This window comes from Neophocaena asiaeorientalis, unplaced genomic scaffold (genome assembly GCF_003031525.2).
Source record: "Neophocaena asiaeorientalis asiaeorientalis breed wild unplaced genomic scaffold, Neophocaena_asiaeorientalis_V1.1 scaffold123, whole genome shotgun sequence".
NCBI lineage: Eukaryota > Metazoa > Chordata > Mammalia > Artiodactyla > Phocoenidae > Neophocaena > Neophocaena asiaeorientalis.
Genome location: NW_020173666.1, coordinates 5,765,138 through 5,779,482, shown reverse-complemented (window position 1 = coordinate 5,779,482; position 14,345 = coordinate 5,765,138). Strand labels below are relative to the sequence as shown.

The window sequence follows — 14,345 nt, the reverse complement described above, 5'->3', positions numbered from 1 at the left end:
CCAAAAAAAAAAAAAAAAAAAAAAAAACTGCCTGAGAAGGCAAAACACCCCAAAAGTTGCTCTGAACATTATCAAGCCCTGTGACAGGAGACAGACTGATCATGGAAGAGAAAGGAAGCCTTTTCTTACGATAACTTAGATTTCTCTTATGAAAGGAATACACATTCATTGTACAAAGCATAAATAAAATTGAAAGTACCCATAATGATACTAAAAAGCACTTTTTATTATATCTTTGCAGTCTTTTTTCTAAGCACAAAGACATCCTATGAAAACGATTTGTATCCAGAATGCAAGTTAACCATTATCACTTAACTCAAATGTGATAATTCTCTTGAATTAAAAAGGTAATTTTCTTGAAGCAACCCAACAAGAAGACTTTTCATTGGGACACTGACTAGATTATTCTATATCCACAAAACCTGGTGTGTGACCAAAATTTTCAATCAAGGTGTAAACTCCACCAAAAATTATTCAAAACAAAAAAACTCCAGGGCTTCCCTGGTGGCGCAGTGGTTGAGAGTCCGCCTGCCGATGCAGGGGACACGGGTTCGTGCCCCGGTCCGGGAAGATCCCACATGCCGCGGAGGGGCTGGACCCGTTAGCCATGGCCGCTGAGCCTGCGGGGCCGGCGCCTGTGCTCCGCAACGGGAGAGGCCACAACGGTGAGAGGCCCGCGTTGCGCAAAAAAAAATACAAAACTCCAAAAGCCTCTTCTCTCTTCTTGACCAAAAGACGTACCTTTCATTTGAATATATGTATTAACAAGGCAGAATTAACTATGGAAAAAAAGATCACAGATGTTGCTAGTAGTACTTTCATAAGTATCCTTGACTTTTCCTGGGATGATTTTTTAACCTTATTAACCCTCAAAACATCCCCGAGAGGGCTCTATCATTTAAAGGGGGAAATTAAAGGAAGCCAAGAATGACGGCTCACACACAGTCTGCAAATAAAGGCGGGTCGGGGGAGCCTGCCTCCTCCTTCTGGAAGACCACGCCCACTCCTACCCATCCCGGCATAAAGGATGGAAAAAGAACCGTTATCCCAACCAGTAGGGATCTTGAGAAGAGACAACCTATTTCCTATCACCAGTAAGAAGCCGTCTCTAAAAACTTCAGTTTGTTTCGATTAGTGAAATGGAAAAGATAGCCTGAATTCCTTGGGAGGAAGGCCAGGTCCACACTCACGCCCTTCAGGACTGCTCAGAGGTCGGCCTTGCACCCGCGGAGGCAGCGGAGGGGGTCAGTGTCTTAGTCATAACGACTGGCTTGAGAATTTGGATTTCACTTTACTGTTTTATATGTTCTCTGTATCTCATTCTTTGCCCTCCTTGATTGTTTTAAATTGCTTTATGCAAGGCAATTTACAGTAAGGTGTCAAGGATAAATAAACTAGTTCCTCATTTTCTTCTTCTTCAGAATAATGAGTTAACTCAACCCAAGGATCTTCCACATATTAAATGCAGCTCACTGTCCCTCTCTGAAATTTAACATGGGAATATTGCAGAAGTTTGAGATGTGACTGGCAACTAAATGCTTTTAAAGACTCAGGCTAGTTTGGGTGATGGTCTGTCTGTTTACCTAGATACACACACACACACACACACACACACACACACTTTCACTATCTAAACATATAAAGTGCTTCTGGCATAAGCTTACTAAATACTGAACCATCTGGGGTTTGATGAAGAAATGGAATATTTTAGCTTAACAAAAGGCCCTTGTCTACCACAGATAGTACGTTATTTTTTTTTAGTTGTAATATTTGTAGAGTGTTTCCATTATAGCAAGCATAATCATGTTTTAGCACCAAATCAATGACTCACTTTCTTCCGACTTGTTAGAGAGCTTCCACACCCCATCACAAACAGGAGAAAAACCAGTTGACTAGTTAGAATTGTAATGTGGAGTATTAGCTCATAAGAACTAAGCAGAAAAGCTAACTTTACCAATCCGAAAACTCAACATCTTACCTGCCTGGCTTGAAACAGATTTGATTCCATTAACATTTGCAGAAACGAATGAAGCAGCTCTGTCAGCTGTACTACTGACATAGAAAACATAAAAGATATTAATAGATGGTGGACCATAGCAGCTCAGGACAAAAACATCCTTAGGCAGAGAAGCAAAAGATGTTGTTAAGGGTTTTTCACATTTTATTTAGAAGAAGCATTATTTCTTTACTCCAGCCATGTCAAAGGTAATATTTGGTACTTTCAAACATGTAGGATAAAATGGCTTATTTAAAGTGAGTTTCCAACTTTTTCCCTCAAAATTCCATCTAAGTGGATAAATAGAGAACATAAGGACTCCAATACTAACTGCTCATGCAAACCTGGCAATCAGAAATAAGTAGCACACTCAACTGTGATGTATACTTGAGAACTAATAGATTTGAATTTTTCTAAAGAAACAGCTGAATCCTGTAAATGGTTCATCTAAAAAATAACAGAATACTGTAAATTGTTCAACTAAGATGCAGTATATTTGAAAATATGTCAAATAAATTAAGCAGAAAAGGCTTGCCCAGTGTATCCGTCAAAAATGCTACAATACATGGAAATGATCAGGGGGTGAAGGTGAAACTGATGTTCGTGGTTTCCAAGAGCTGTTTCCAACTCTGAGTCTTCCTTTTCTTCTTACTGGCAATTTCAACGTGGGCATGTTACTAAGCCCCTCTGAGTCTCAATTTTCACATTTTAAAAATAGGATAACTACTTACATCACAGAGCTTTTGTGTGGATGAATGGGATTATCTGATGGTGCTTTATGGATTCTATCATGAAACAAAATAAACAAATATTATAAAGATCAATCAATTCTGCTTTTCACTTCCTACCGGAACTGCCTATGAAAAATCTTACTTTCTTTTTTCTATCCCATCATGTTCTAAAACTAACTATAAAGTGACATTCCAGGAATAAATTCCCCAGTGAAAATTAATTTGTTTAGTACAGATTTATTTAGACTCTTATGTAGGCTAATTTGTACTCTTTGCCTTTTTAAAAATTTATTTCCTAAAGCTGCTGCACTTTTCTCTCTCAGATGCTCGTTTTATATCTCAACACAAATCTTCCTCAAGTTAAAATAAATACCACCATTAGTTAATTATAAGCTGCCAAGATAATGGACAAATAATAACAGGAAAGGCCTCCAACAGGCAATATTATAACTTATATGCCTAAAAGCTTTAAGTCAAATATGCCAGCTCTTCTTAAAGGTTAACCCAATTAAATGGAAAAAAATAAACAAACAATAGGCAGATAGGGTAGCTCAGAGTATCTACACTGTTAGATTTCAAATTTAACTTGGAAATCAACAGTGGGGAGGAAGTGCTGGAGGGGAAAAGAGGTTTTTTTTTAAAAAGGCTTCTCAGCTGGATCCTTCCCATCCAAGTGGCATCACATAAGACATCATGCAAGGGAAGGTTGGAGACACTCACTTTAGCTACTGAAATGACTATGTAAATCGGATGATCCTTTGGTGAACTAGTCTAACTGTCCCAGGTTTGCCTTGAGAGGAAAGACCCTCTATTACTGCTTTAAATATCACCCTCTCTTTAATAAATCTCATATTCTCCAATGCACGGTCAGCTTTATTATAGAATCTCTATAAAGATCAGAGCTTGAAAGCCCTAGACTTCCCTCTTTTTTGTTTTTTTCAAATGAGGAAAGAAAACCTGAAAACAAAAACCTATGTGAAAATGACTTGCCAAGGTCATCTGGCTGGTAAGCGGCAGCCCTGCTAGAACTGAGGCTAGGACCCTTCCCACCACATCATATTGGGGACACGTTTTGAGTCATAGATCTCATAGATGCCAACATGGTCCCACAGCCCACAAATGATACAGCCTGCCCTGTGTATTCACTCCTGAAGTTCAGCTATTAAGTGACGACTTTCTCTTACTTAAGACCTTACTTCCTATTAACACCAACGATAAAGTGTTTTCAGTCATTTACATTATAATGTCAATGAATTTAAGATAAACTTTCCCGAAAACAGGCTTTGAGTAAAGGAAGAAATACACAACCACTATGTGGTAAATAAATGTATTGAAAACACTAATACAACCGTGAACAGGAAATAGTTCCCACCCTCAAAGGGCTTCCAATCATATGGACACCTCCATTCTTCCCCTGTAACAGGAAGGGTTCCTTTACTTTCTCTTTTTCTCTTATACAGTTTAAATGGATGAAGGCATCTTCTTCCTCTTTCCCCATCTATGTAAATATCTGTTGGAATGAATGAATATTCCTTCCCTCCACAGGTCTTTCCACAGCTTGACCTAAGGATTCTTTCAAAAAGGAAAAGCCCTTCTGTGATCATTTTTTCTTCAACCATAAAGTGACGCTTTACAGACTAATTCACACTCTGGTCTCTTCTTTTTTCTAAGCTTTTACACAGTGGAACAGATTTCCAAAATGCCAGTGGTGACTAAGAAAAATCTGGTGAGAATTTATTGGCCCAAACTTTTAAGCAGAGGCAGGAATCCTGGCTTTCATTCCTTGTTCTATCAAGACTTGTGTGAGCCTGTTGCTCTGAATCTTATCTTCTAATGGAAAAGCCCTCACCCCTTCCCAGCACAGCAAGCATCTCCACTTCCAAAGAAATGAACGATTACTGTGCAAACAAAATAATATTCTTGTACATACTGAAAAGTTAAAATTACAGAGAAGAATGGCAGTAACGTGTGATTACTTCCTTTGAAGACTTTCATCACCCGGGCATCTGTGCCTTATTCCATCGTAACGTCCTCTGAGCTCACAGTTTCAAAAAACCACATGTAGGGGCTTCCCTGATGGCGCAGTGGTTGAGAGTCCGCCTGCCGATGCAGGGGACACGGGTTCGTGCCCCGGTCTGGGAGGATCCCACACGCCACGGAGCCATGGCCGCTGAGCCTGCACGTCCGGAGCCTGTGCTCCACAATGGGAGAGACCACAACAGTGAGAGGCCCACGTACCAAAACAAAAAAACCCCACATGTATGTAATTCCTAAGCATGAAAAAGAACTGAAACTTCAGGTCAATGATAGAAGAGCAGATTTTTTTGTTGTTGTTTGCACTGCGTGCAGCATGCGGGATCTTAGTTCCCCAACCAGGGATCAAACCCACGCTCCCTGCAGTGGAAGCTCGGGGTCTTAACCACTGGACTGCCAAGGAAGTCCCATGAAGAGCAGATTTTTAATACAGGCAGAGCCTAATGGCATTAATGCCCTTAACTTGGGGTATGTATTTCTGAAATGCACGGCACTGGAAGGTGCTGCCGTCTGGTCTAGGGACCAGTTTCTGCGTCACTCACTTGACAGCCAGGTCCTGGACCGCTGAGTGCAGCCAGGATGCAAGAGGCCACTAGGGCTGCAGGGACCACAAGATTTTGCCCTCAGAAGCTGCAGGAGACAGGATTATAGAAAGGTGCCGAGACAGGGGTGAGCACAGGCCAGCAAAGGGCTATCAGCCAGCCTGCCAGTGACGACACCTGTGACAGAGGTTTGCTGGAGGAGAGCAGGTAAGAGGTAGGCAGGTGAGGAGGAGGGAGGGAGAGGTGATTCTGGCAGAGGGAGACAAACGGGAAGGGGTTCCTGCCTGACCTGCACTAGGACCTCGGTTGATAACTTAAGAAGCAAGGGTGGGGTGGGGGAAGGAGATGAGACCAGAGAGGGGGCAGGAGCGGAGCCCTGAGCCTTGTCGCAGGCCATATCCTGAAAGCTGTGGGGAGGGACTAGATCCAGTCAGGATTTTAGAAACACTCCAGACGGCCATGTGGAGGGGGCTCTGAAGCTCCCGTGGTGAGGGAGAGCTGGAGATGAAGGACAAGAGGAGAAGGCCCCAGCCCAGGAACCAGAGACAGTGCTTCGCTCCGGCCTCTGCCACTTGAGAATCACGTGGCCTCTGACTGGGACCTGTCGCTCAAGCTCTCTGTACCTCAGTCTCTCTAGCTCCCTTGCAGAGTTACTGTAGGGGATGAACGAGGGCTCAGGAAGGACGGGTTGTGCAGTAAGAACTTAATAAATGCAGCCGCTGCTGGGAGCCATGGTAGCATCGAGGCTATGTGACTTTGGGAGTCAGCATGACCTTGGACAAGCACAAGGAACAACTTCTCTGACCTCAGTTTCTTCCTCTATAACAAGAAGAAATTAAGATAATACCGCCCACCTCATGAAGTTACTGTCAGGATCGACTGGAGGAGATAAAATGTATAAATCGCCTGGCCCGCCACCGAGAGCTACTTGAGTAGCAGAAGTAGCGATAACAGCAGCAATAGTAGAGGGCTGGTAGTAGAACCAGTGCTAGTAGGAGCAGTAATTTGAGGGACATGAGACCAAAGTGTCTCTTCTATAATACAGGTGAGAAATTATATGGTGCTGGACTAAAGCGGTGGCAGTGAGAAGCCAAAGAATCAGATTCCAGAGCTCTAAGGAGGCATCCACAAGACCTCCTGACTGCTGGATGTGACCCACAGGGAGAGGTCAGAGGAGGAGGCCAGCATACTCTTTGCTGGGACACCTGTGGACAGCGTGCCTACCATTCACCCAGGGAACTGAGGAAGAGGGGCAGGTTGCAGAGGAAAATGAGAAACTCAGTTTCAGAGCAGCTGAAGTTGAGGTTCCCACGGGGCATCTGAGTATGTCTGGTACTCAGAAAACAGATCAGGGCGAAATATACAGATTGAAGAGTTGTCAGCACATGGCCAGCAACTGAAGCCACAGGAGTATTCGTATCAACCAGAAAGAGTATGCAGGAGTGGGGGAAAAAATAGAAAGAATAGAGCAGAGGCCCAGAGACAGAGCCAGTGTGACAGCACTGAAGAGGTGGGCAGAGGACGAAAAGCCGGAAAGGAGGCTGGAAGGGTAGCTAGAGATTAGGATGAGAGCCAGGAGAGGACTGCTCAAAGGCTTCCCTAGGAAATGGTGAAGGGCACCTAATGCCTCAGAAGGTCAAGTAAAAAAGATTCAAACAAACCACTGGACTGCAAAGCAAGAAGATCCTCAGGGAAGCCATGGGAGGAGCCAACATCAGATTGCAGTGGATAAACAGTGGGTGTCATGGGGGGAGAAAGATCTAGAAAAATAGTAAGGGAAGGAGAAGATAGGGCAGCAACCAGAGGGAGTACAGGATTGAGAAAGGGAAGCATTTTTGTGGTAGGAGGTTGTTGGTAAGGGAAAGAAACACTGCAACTTGTGTATGTGCTGGGGTGAAAGGAGGAGGTTGAAAAGCAGCCCAGGTAGGAAGGTAATTAAGAGGAGGAAGTGCCCAGGAGGGTGGATGGATTGGCTAGAACAGCGGGAGGCTGCAAGGGGCAGGGCAGGTAACAGAAAGGATGCCTTGAAAAGACAGGTGGGGACTTCCCTGGTGGCGCAGTGGTTAAGAATCCGCCTGCCAACGCAGGGAACACGGGTTCAAGCCCTGGTCTGGAAAGATCCCACATGCTGTGGAGCAACTAAGCCTGTGTGCCACAACTACTGAGCCTGCACTCTAGAGCCCGAGAGTCACAACTACTGAGCCCACAAGCCACAACTACTGAAGCCCACGCGCCTAGAGCTCGGGCTCCGCGACAAGAGAAGCCAACGCAATGAGAAGCCCGCACACTGCAACGAAGAGTAGCCCCTGCTCGCCGCAACTAGAGAAAGCCCGTGTGCAGCAACAAAGACCCAACACAGCCAAAAACAAAATAAAAAATAATAATAATAATGATTTTTTAAAAGACAGGTGAAGGTTTGAAATAGACAAGTGCAGGAAACGGGAGACAAGAGAGTAAACTACAAAATGCAGTTATGCACTTGGTGCACACACCACACGGAAAATGAAACAGACTCAGTTGTTCCCTCCATCTAGAAAGAGATGATGTCTTTGAGGAGACTATGAGCTGGGCAAGGGTACCCTATGAAGCCAGGTTGTTTCAAAGGTGAGAGAAAAACGGAAGATACTGGAAACAAACAGGTGTCAGAGGTGAGAAGGGCAGGTAGGCTAGTGTGGCAAGGGGAACAGTAGAAGCAAAGGAAAAGAGTGGACGGGAGACATGAGGAAGATTCAATTTTCAAAAGAATTCTCTCAGTGTAAGCTTAAAAATCAATTAGCTGCGACTACTGTCTTTAAATTCCTCTTTTGAGCAAATAGGTCAATGGAGGTAGGTGTATATCCAAAAATACTGAAATAAAACAGTAATGATGCAAGAGCTTGATATAGATGATTGTAACCAAACCCTGCATCAGTTTTTTTCCATAGCCATGAGTATGATAAAGGAGCACCACCAAATAAGCCGGTACTAAAAGATCAACGACTTTTAAAAGGTTTTTGGAAGGTTGACCGTTTTTCATTCACTCAAATAAATGCTTAAGGGCCGAAGAACTGTGCCCTACAAGGAACACAGACAAAGAAAATTAAGACCAATCTTGCCTTCAAATTGTTGATGCCTAACTTCTCTCCACATATATGAAAATCCACAGGAACTTCCAGAATGAGGAAGACTCTAGAAAAAAGGGAATGACAGAGCGAATATTTGCCCATGTTCAAGTTCAAAAATACACCAAAGCCTCTGACCTCACATCCGTCTCCAAATTCTACCACCAAATAGGTATGAATACTTCTTTTTTCTTCCCCCCTCCTGCTCTCCCACATCACAGAGAACGACCAACAGTTAGTGGCTGGTTATGATTCAAACTACGACACCGACTAAGGTCCAGCTCCACGGTCTGACCCATTTGGTCTTCATAACACCACCACAAAGGGGCCAGGACTATTCCCTTAAACGCAGGGGGAAAGTGGGGCTCAGAGAGGTTAAGGAAATTGCCCGATCTCTAAGCACTACTAAATGCTGGGGCCAATGTACCTTTCAGGTTCACCTCGCTTCGAAGCATTTACTCTTTTAATCACTGCCTCCACACCAAATTTCCCTAACCATTGTTCCAAAGGGAAACCTGTTAAGTACAGTTTTCATTTCATCCTTTGGCAATTTAGAATTCTTTTATTCATGGACTTTTAACATGTTTAATTTATTCCTTAATATTTTACAGATTGAGTTTATGGAGTTTTTTTTTTTAAGCAGTTTGGTTTAAAAGTCTATTCATTCTCAAATACCTACACAAATGGGGATTCACCACATAATCCACAAACCATCTTCTAGACAGCACTTTCTACCTTCCAGCTGAGGGACTAACAAAGCAACAAAGCAGGCCAATTTGGTGTTGCAGAGTAGGAATCGAGAACAAAGCAACGACCTGAACTAAAAACAGGAGGCCTGATCCGAGAACAAATCCACGGACACTGGAGTCCCCCAACATGCAACATCAGTCAACTCAGAAGTTACAACAGCTGCATCAGGGGAGTAGAAAACCTACAGGGGTTCAAGAAGGTGCCAGGCACTGCCCCACCTCAGGAAGCAGTGATTAAGGTACAGCTGACTTTCTGGACACAGCCCTGCTCTGCTGTGTCCCAGATGAGGGGCCTGGGGCAACTTCTTGACTTCTCTGTGCCTCAGTTTCCACATCCATGAAATGGGAATATCAGAGGTTGTTACTAAGATTCCATGAACCATACCTGATACACAGAAAGCACTCAATAAATTTTAGCTAATTATCTTATATATGTTTAAGCTTTTCCCCTTCAGGAGCAGTATTTTTTTAATGGCAGGTTACAACCCCAAAATGTGTTATGAAATCAATTTAGAGGGTCACAACCAGCAATTGTGGTAAAGTAAATAGAACAGAATATTGTATTTCAACATTAATAAAGTCATATTTTATATTAACATTGTGATTTTTCTTTCACGTACATGGTAACATTAAGTGGCGCTTTGTGAATCTCTGTTTTCATCCATCCATGTGTCAGTGTATGTATCAGGCAGCAAGAGTGTTTCTTTCTAGGGCCACAATCAAAAAAATCTGAGAACCACTGACTTACAGAATGAGGATGATTGGCAAGGGAAAGAAACACTGCAACTTGTGTATGTGTGGGTTCCCTTACCCGCACATAAGGAGTAAGGGAAGATGAAAAAGTGTAATGTGCTAGAAACCATTTTTTAAAATGTAGACGCCACAGCAAAAGGAAAGGCCTCCTAAATGGACATTCAGGATAACCCAGGAGATACTCTCAGTGTACAAGTCTGTTCATGGCTAGGCTGCTGCGGGCGTTTCAGTAATCCGAGGTTAACAACAGGCTCTTATTTCCAAAGCAAATCAAACTGCAAAACTGGAAGTACAGATGTTATCTTGATGCTGGGCAAGATGGGAAAAATTGACATGACTTATCCAGTTAAGTCCTCTTGCAATACTTGTCAAAGTAGACACTATGCCAGATTTCAAATGCTCTTAACAACTATCAGGGTTTGGGAGAGATATGAAAATGTCTTAAAACGGAAATTCTTACCTGTGGATGTAGATTTAACCTAGCAGTTCTGTTATAAGCGAATTCCTAGGCGAAAATGTAACTAACTGTACAAGAAGATGAAATGGAAAATAACTACAAACGTAAATAATCATTTTAGAATCTATAAAGACATTTATTTATGTAACCAAAAGGCTGTATGATGTGGGGGACGGGGGTTATTACTTTTTATTGGTGTATAGTTGCTTTACAGTGTTGTGTTAGTTTCTGCTTATGTACGATGTGGTGTTTAACAATACCACCCTTAGACTGTGTAGGAGGGCCACAGCCCTGGGCCCCACTCATCTTCCTGCAGAGTTCCTGGGACCAGGTGGACTTACCCATCCAGAGCAGGTATCCCTCCATCTGGTTTTAGCCTACACTCTGTCCCCAGAATTCCCTGATCAAATACCAGGAGACTTCCGGGGCATGAACAGGCTCCTTCCAGGTCTGGACTCCCAAAGGGGGACTTTGCCACTGGTTGGAGCCAGAGGCACAGTTGGGGGGGGGGGACAAAGGGTGTGGACAGACTGGACATGCAAGTGGACACGATGCCCTTTACCTCATTGAAGATATCACAGGTGAAGAACCGAGGGAAGAACCGAGGGAAGCAGGTCCTGGCCCAGGGGAAGATTCTCACAACCAGCTATGAGCTCTGGGAAATCTGAGAATTCAAAGCTCAAGCCTAGCTTTCCAGGCCGCTATGAAGATATCTTTGCCAAGGTAGGATGACAGAATATATATAAATGCTCATTAGCCTGATTCATAACTTTTAAACATTTTGACACATGCTATGAGGGCCTCCATCTGTTCTCTTGCACAGGACCCTGCAGAGTTATAAGCAGGCTTGGTGCTTAGAACATGGACCAGAGCCACACTGCTGGGTTCTTACCCCGCCTCACCCAGTGACATTCACCAGCTATGTGAACTTGGGAAAGCCTCTTAATCCCTCTGTGTCTCAGTTTCCTCATCAGTAGAACAGAGACGATAACAGCACTCTCTTCATATGGGTTGTTGTACTGACTAACTGAATCAGTGCCTGGAACAACACACGGTGCATAATATAAGTACCCCATAAATTCTCTCTTCGTATTATTGTCTGTATAAAACCGCTGCAAACTGCTAGATAAAACCATAGCCAAGGAGTTATTCTGTGTATTTCTTCTCTCCCATTCCCTTCTAATTTTAAATATCATACTTTATGCCACTCTTAAAAGACCACTATTTTCTATTCTGAAAAGGACAAGTCATCTAACTGCTGACCTGCCTGATGCAAGTTCTTCTGAAATTAAATACACGTTCATCTGGAAGACCCCCAACCTGGCAGATAGCTCAGGCCTCTGGCTGGTTCGAAGTCTGGCAAGCTGGCTTTCCGTGTCAATTTCACGGGCTAAACATTTGGAGACATTACCAATTTTAAGTGTAAAAAAGGACATTTCCTAACCTTCATATTCATGAGAGTCAGAGCTACAAGCCAGGTAGGTCCTTCTCGATTCACAAACCAGAGGCTGAAATACTTGAAGCTATCAGCAAGGAAAGGCTACCAGACCAGAGAAATGAAGCTAAAAATAGAGCCCTAACAGTGGAAAAATAGATGGCAGAAGACAATCCCTTACGTGGCTACTTATCCACAGGCTTTTTATTATTCAACGAAGGTGTAGCATCAATGTAGTATTTACAAATTGCCAACAGCCCTTTCAATGACTTATGTTTCTTCAACCTAAAATGACAGAACAACTTGAAGAGGAATATTTGCCCCATTTTAATGACATGCGCGCAGCCTATAGTATCTTGTGTCATTTCACCACAAAACCTCTCAACTCTCTAGCTATTTGCTATACGCTGAGGTCTGAAACGGGAGAAGTACAAGGAAAAGATTCAAGGTCATATTTACCCTTTAAAATAGGTACCTAACCTACATGTTTAATACAGTGAGCATTCAGTCTTTCATTTTTTTCCAATTATTCAGAAGAGCCTTTAAAATATATGATTTGCCAACCTGATGAGAGGCTGGAACTCTTTACCAAGCTACATCTATTTAGTCTCCCATAAAAAGAACATTGCTAAATCATTGTTAATTTCAACAACAGTTTCTCTATTAACCCAAATCTTCTCCAAACCCAAAATGGAGTATAAAGACCAGTATGAAATAAGTGAAAAGTAATTGGATTCTACAGAGGCAAGACTGAGCACATCCATCCATCCCACAGTAATCCCATCTAAATCAAATACATTGTTTCTTTAAAGAGTTTTGCCAACTTCCTATTTTTAAAAAAACCCATAAACACTTCCTATTTTGGCCAGTTTTATTTATGCAATTAAAATGGCTTTTTATAAGAGCTGGGCTGGAGAAACAATATATTTTTACAAGCCCATTAGTCATATAGTCAAGCTTCATTATATCACAATCATTCATCAGGAGTCTGTAATGAGAATGCTGTTTCCTTGCGCGATGAGAATGTTAAGGAAAATATGTATTCACAATAGGCCATAAAATGTGTGAAATCTAAACCAGAGGAAAAGCCAGTGGGTTCATCTGGCTTTCATTTTTGCTGTAGAGGGTAACAGCCCTATAGACACAAACCTAGCTTTAACTTAGAAACCATATCCTTAATTATTAACCCTCTTCATTCTTCCACCCTTTCCAAACTCCACTCCCTTAAGAGAAGTAGAATACTTCATTTACAAATACTGTTATTAAAGACTCTCATGGGCGATCATTTTGGCTTCGGTCATTTTTCTGCCATACTTTTGTTACAGCTTATTCTAAATATTTCTCCTTACATCAACTATTTCTCCTGACGCGGCAGTCAGATTTGCGTATAAGCTTAGCCCCTGAACTGTGGGAAGTAAATGTCGTGGCGGAGGGGGAGCTGGGCGATTCCGGGCATCCCGCACACCACCCGCAGGCTCCCTTCCTTCCACCCAGGCACCCTTCCAGGTTGCCCAAGGCTTTCATTCTGCGCCCGTCAACGGGAGTAACTGAAACTGGGCAGGAAGAAAGAAAGCTGCTTCAACAAAGCCCAACGTGTGCAGCTTTGGTAATGCAAGGCCGAATTATGGAGACGTGCGTCGGGGCTGGCTAGAAAAGGGAAAGCGTTCAGCTTATGATTTTGTTGTATATTTCAGAAACCGAGGTGGTCTCTAAGATCCCCAGAACCTCTCCTCTCCGTTAAGCAGCTTTCAGTCTTTTTCCTGCTCCCCCTCCACAGAAACCGGGTCTGCCAGGGTCCCAGCAGTGAGCGCTGTTCTCGTGGGTTTGCGCGCGGCCCGGGTGATCCCCTCCGAGCCCCACTTCGGGGAGCTGCAGCTGGAGCCGAGAGGAGCCCGGGGCTGGCAGAAACGCAGCGCGCTGAGCAAGACCCAGCCCTCGGCACGGCCATCAAGGGGGCCCCCAGCTCTCCGGGCACCCGGCAGCTGAACCCAGGAGGGGCTTCCCCATCGCTACGCCCCGGCACCAGAGGGCACTCTGGAGAGAGAACACGCCGCGCCTCGCTCCCAGCCCTGGGTCCCCAGGAGCCAGGGCGGTGCGCGCCAGGGGGCCAGAGCCCTGGAGAATTCCTGTGTTTGCGCAGCGGGGCCAGGGAGGCCCCCGACCCTCCCAGTCCCGCGTCCAGGTACCTCGCAGCCGTAAAGCTGTCCCAGCTGCTCCACGATCCACTCCTCTAGCACGAGCCGCTTCCGAAGCTCTTTGCGATCGTATTTCACTGTCACTTTTCCCTGCTGGTGGCGCCGCTGCTGCTGCTGAACGTGCCCGGCAGCGGACGCCGTGGCCACGGGCGCCGAGTCCTCCCGGGAGGAGCCCGAACCGCTGCTCGAGCCTGGGCTGCCGCCGGCGCCGCCCCGGGGGCTCTGGAAGAAAACCCGCGCGCCGCCGCCGCCGGCGGCCCCACCGGCCGCCTCACTGCTGCCCGTCGCCACCGACATGTCCCCGTGCGCGCCGGAGACCGAGTGAGGCCCGGAGGAGGGGGCGGGCGGAGCG

The 14,345-nt window shown here is 44.6% G+C and overlaps 1 protein-coding gene across 1 annotated transcript in view; it reads right to left on the bottom strand.

Moving 5' to 3' along the window:
- The window catches only part of PPP1R14C (protein phosphatase 1 regulatory inhibitor subunit 14C), an 83,603-nt gene extending 69,264 nt beyond the window's left edge, over positions 1–14,339 (bottom strand). The window contains exon 1 of the mRNA XM_024747983.1: positions 13,985–14,339. Within this exon, the coding sequence (XP_024603751.1) occupies positions 13,985–14,290 (306 nt within the window). The 5' untranslated portion in view covers positions 14,291–14,339. The remainder of the gene's footprint in view (positions 1–13,984) is intronic.
- Between the last annotated feature and the right edge of the window lie 6 nt (positions 14,340–14,345).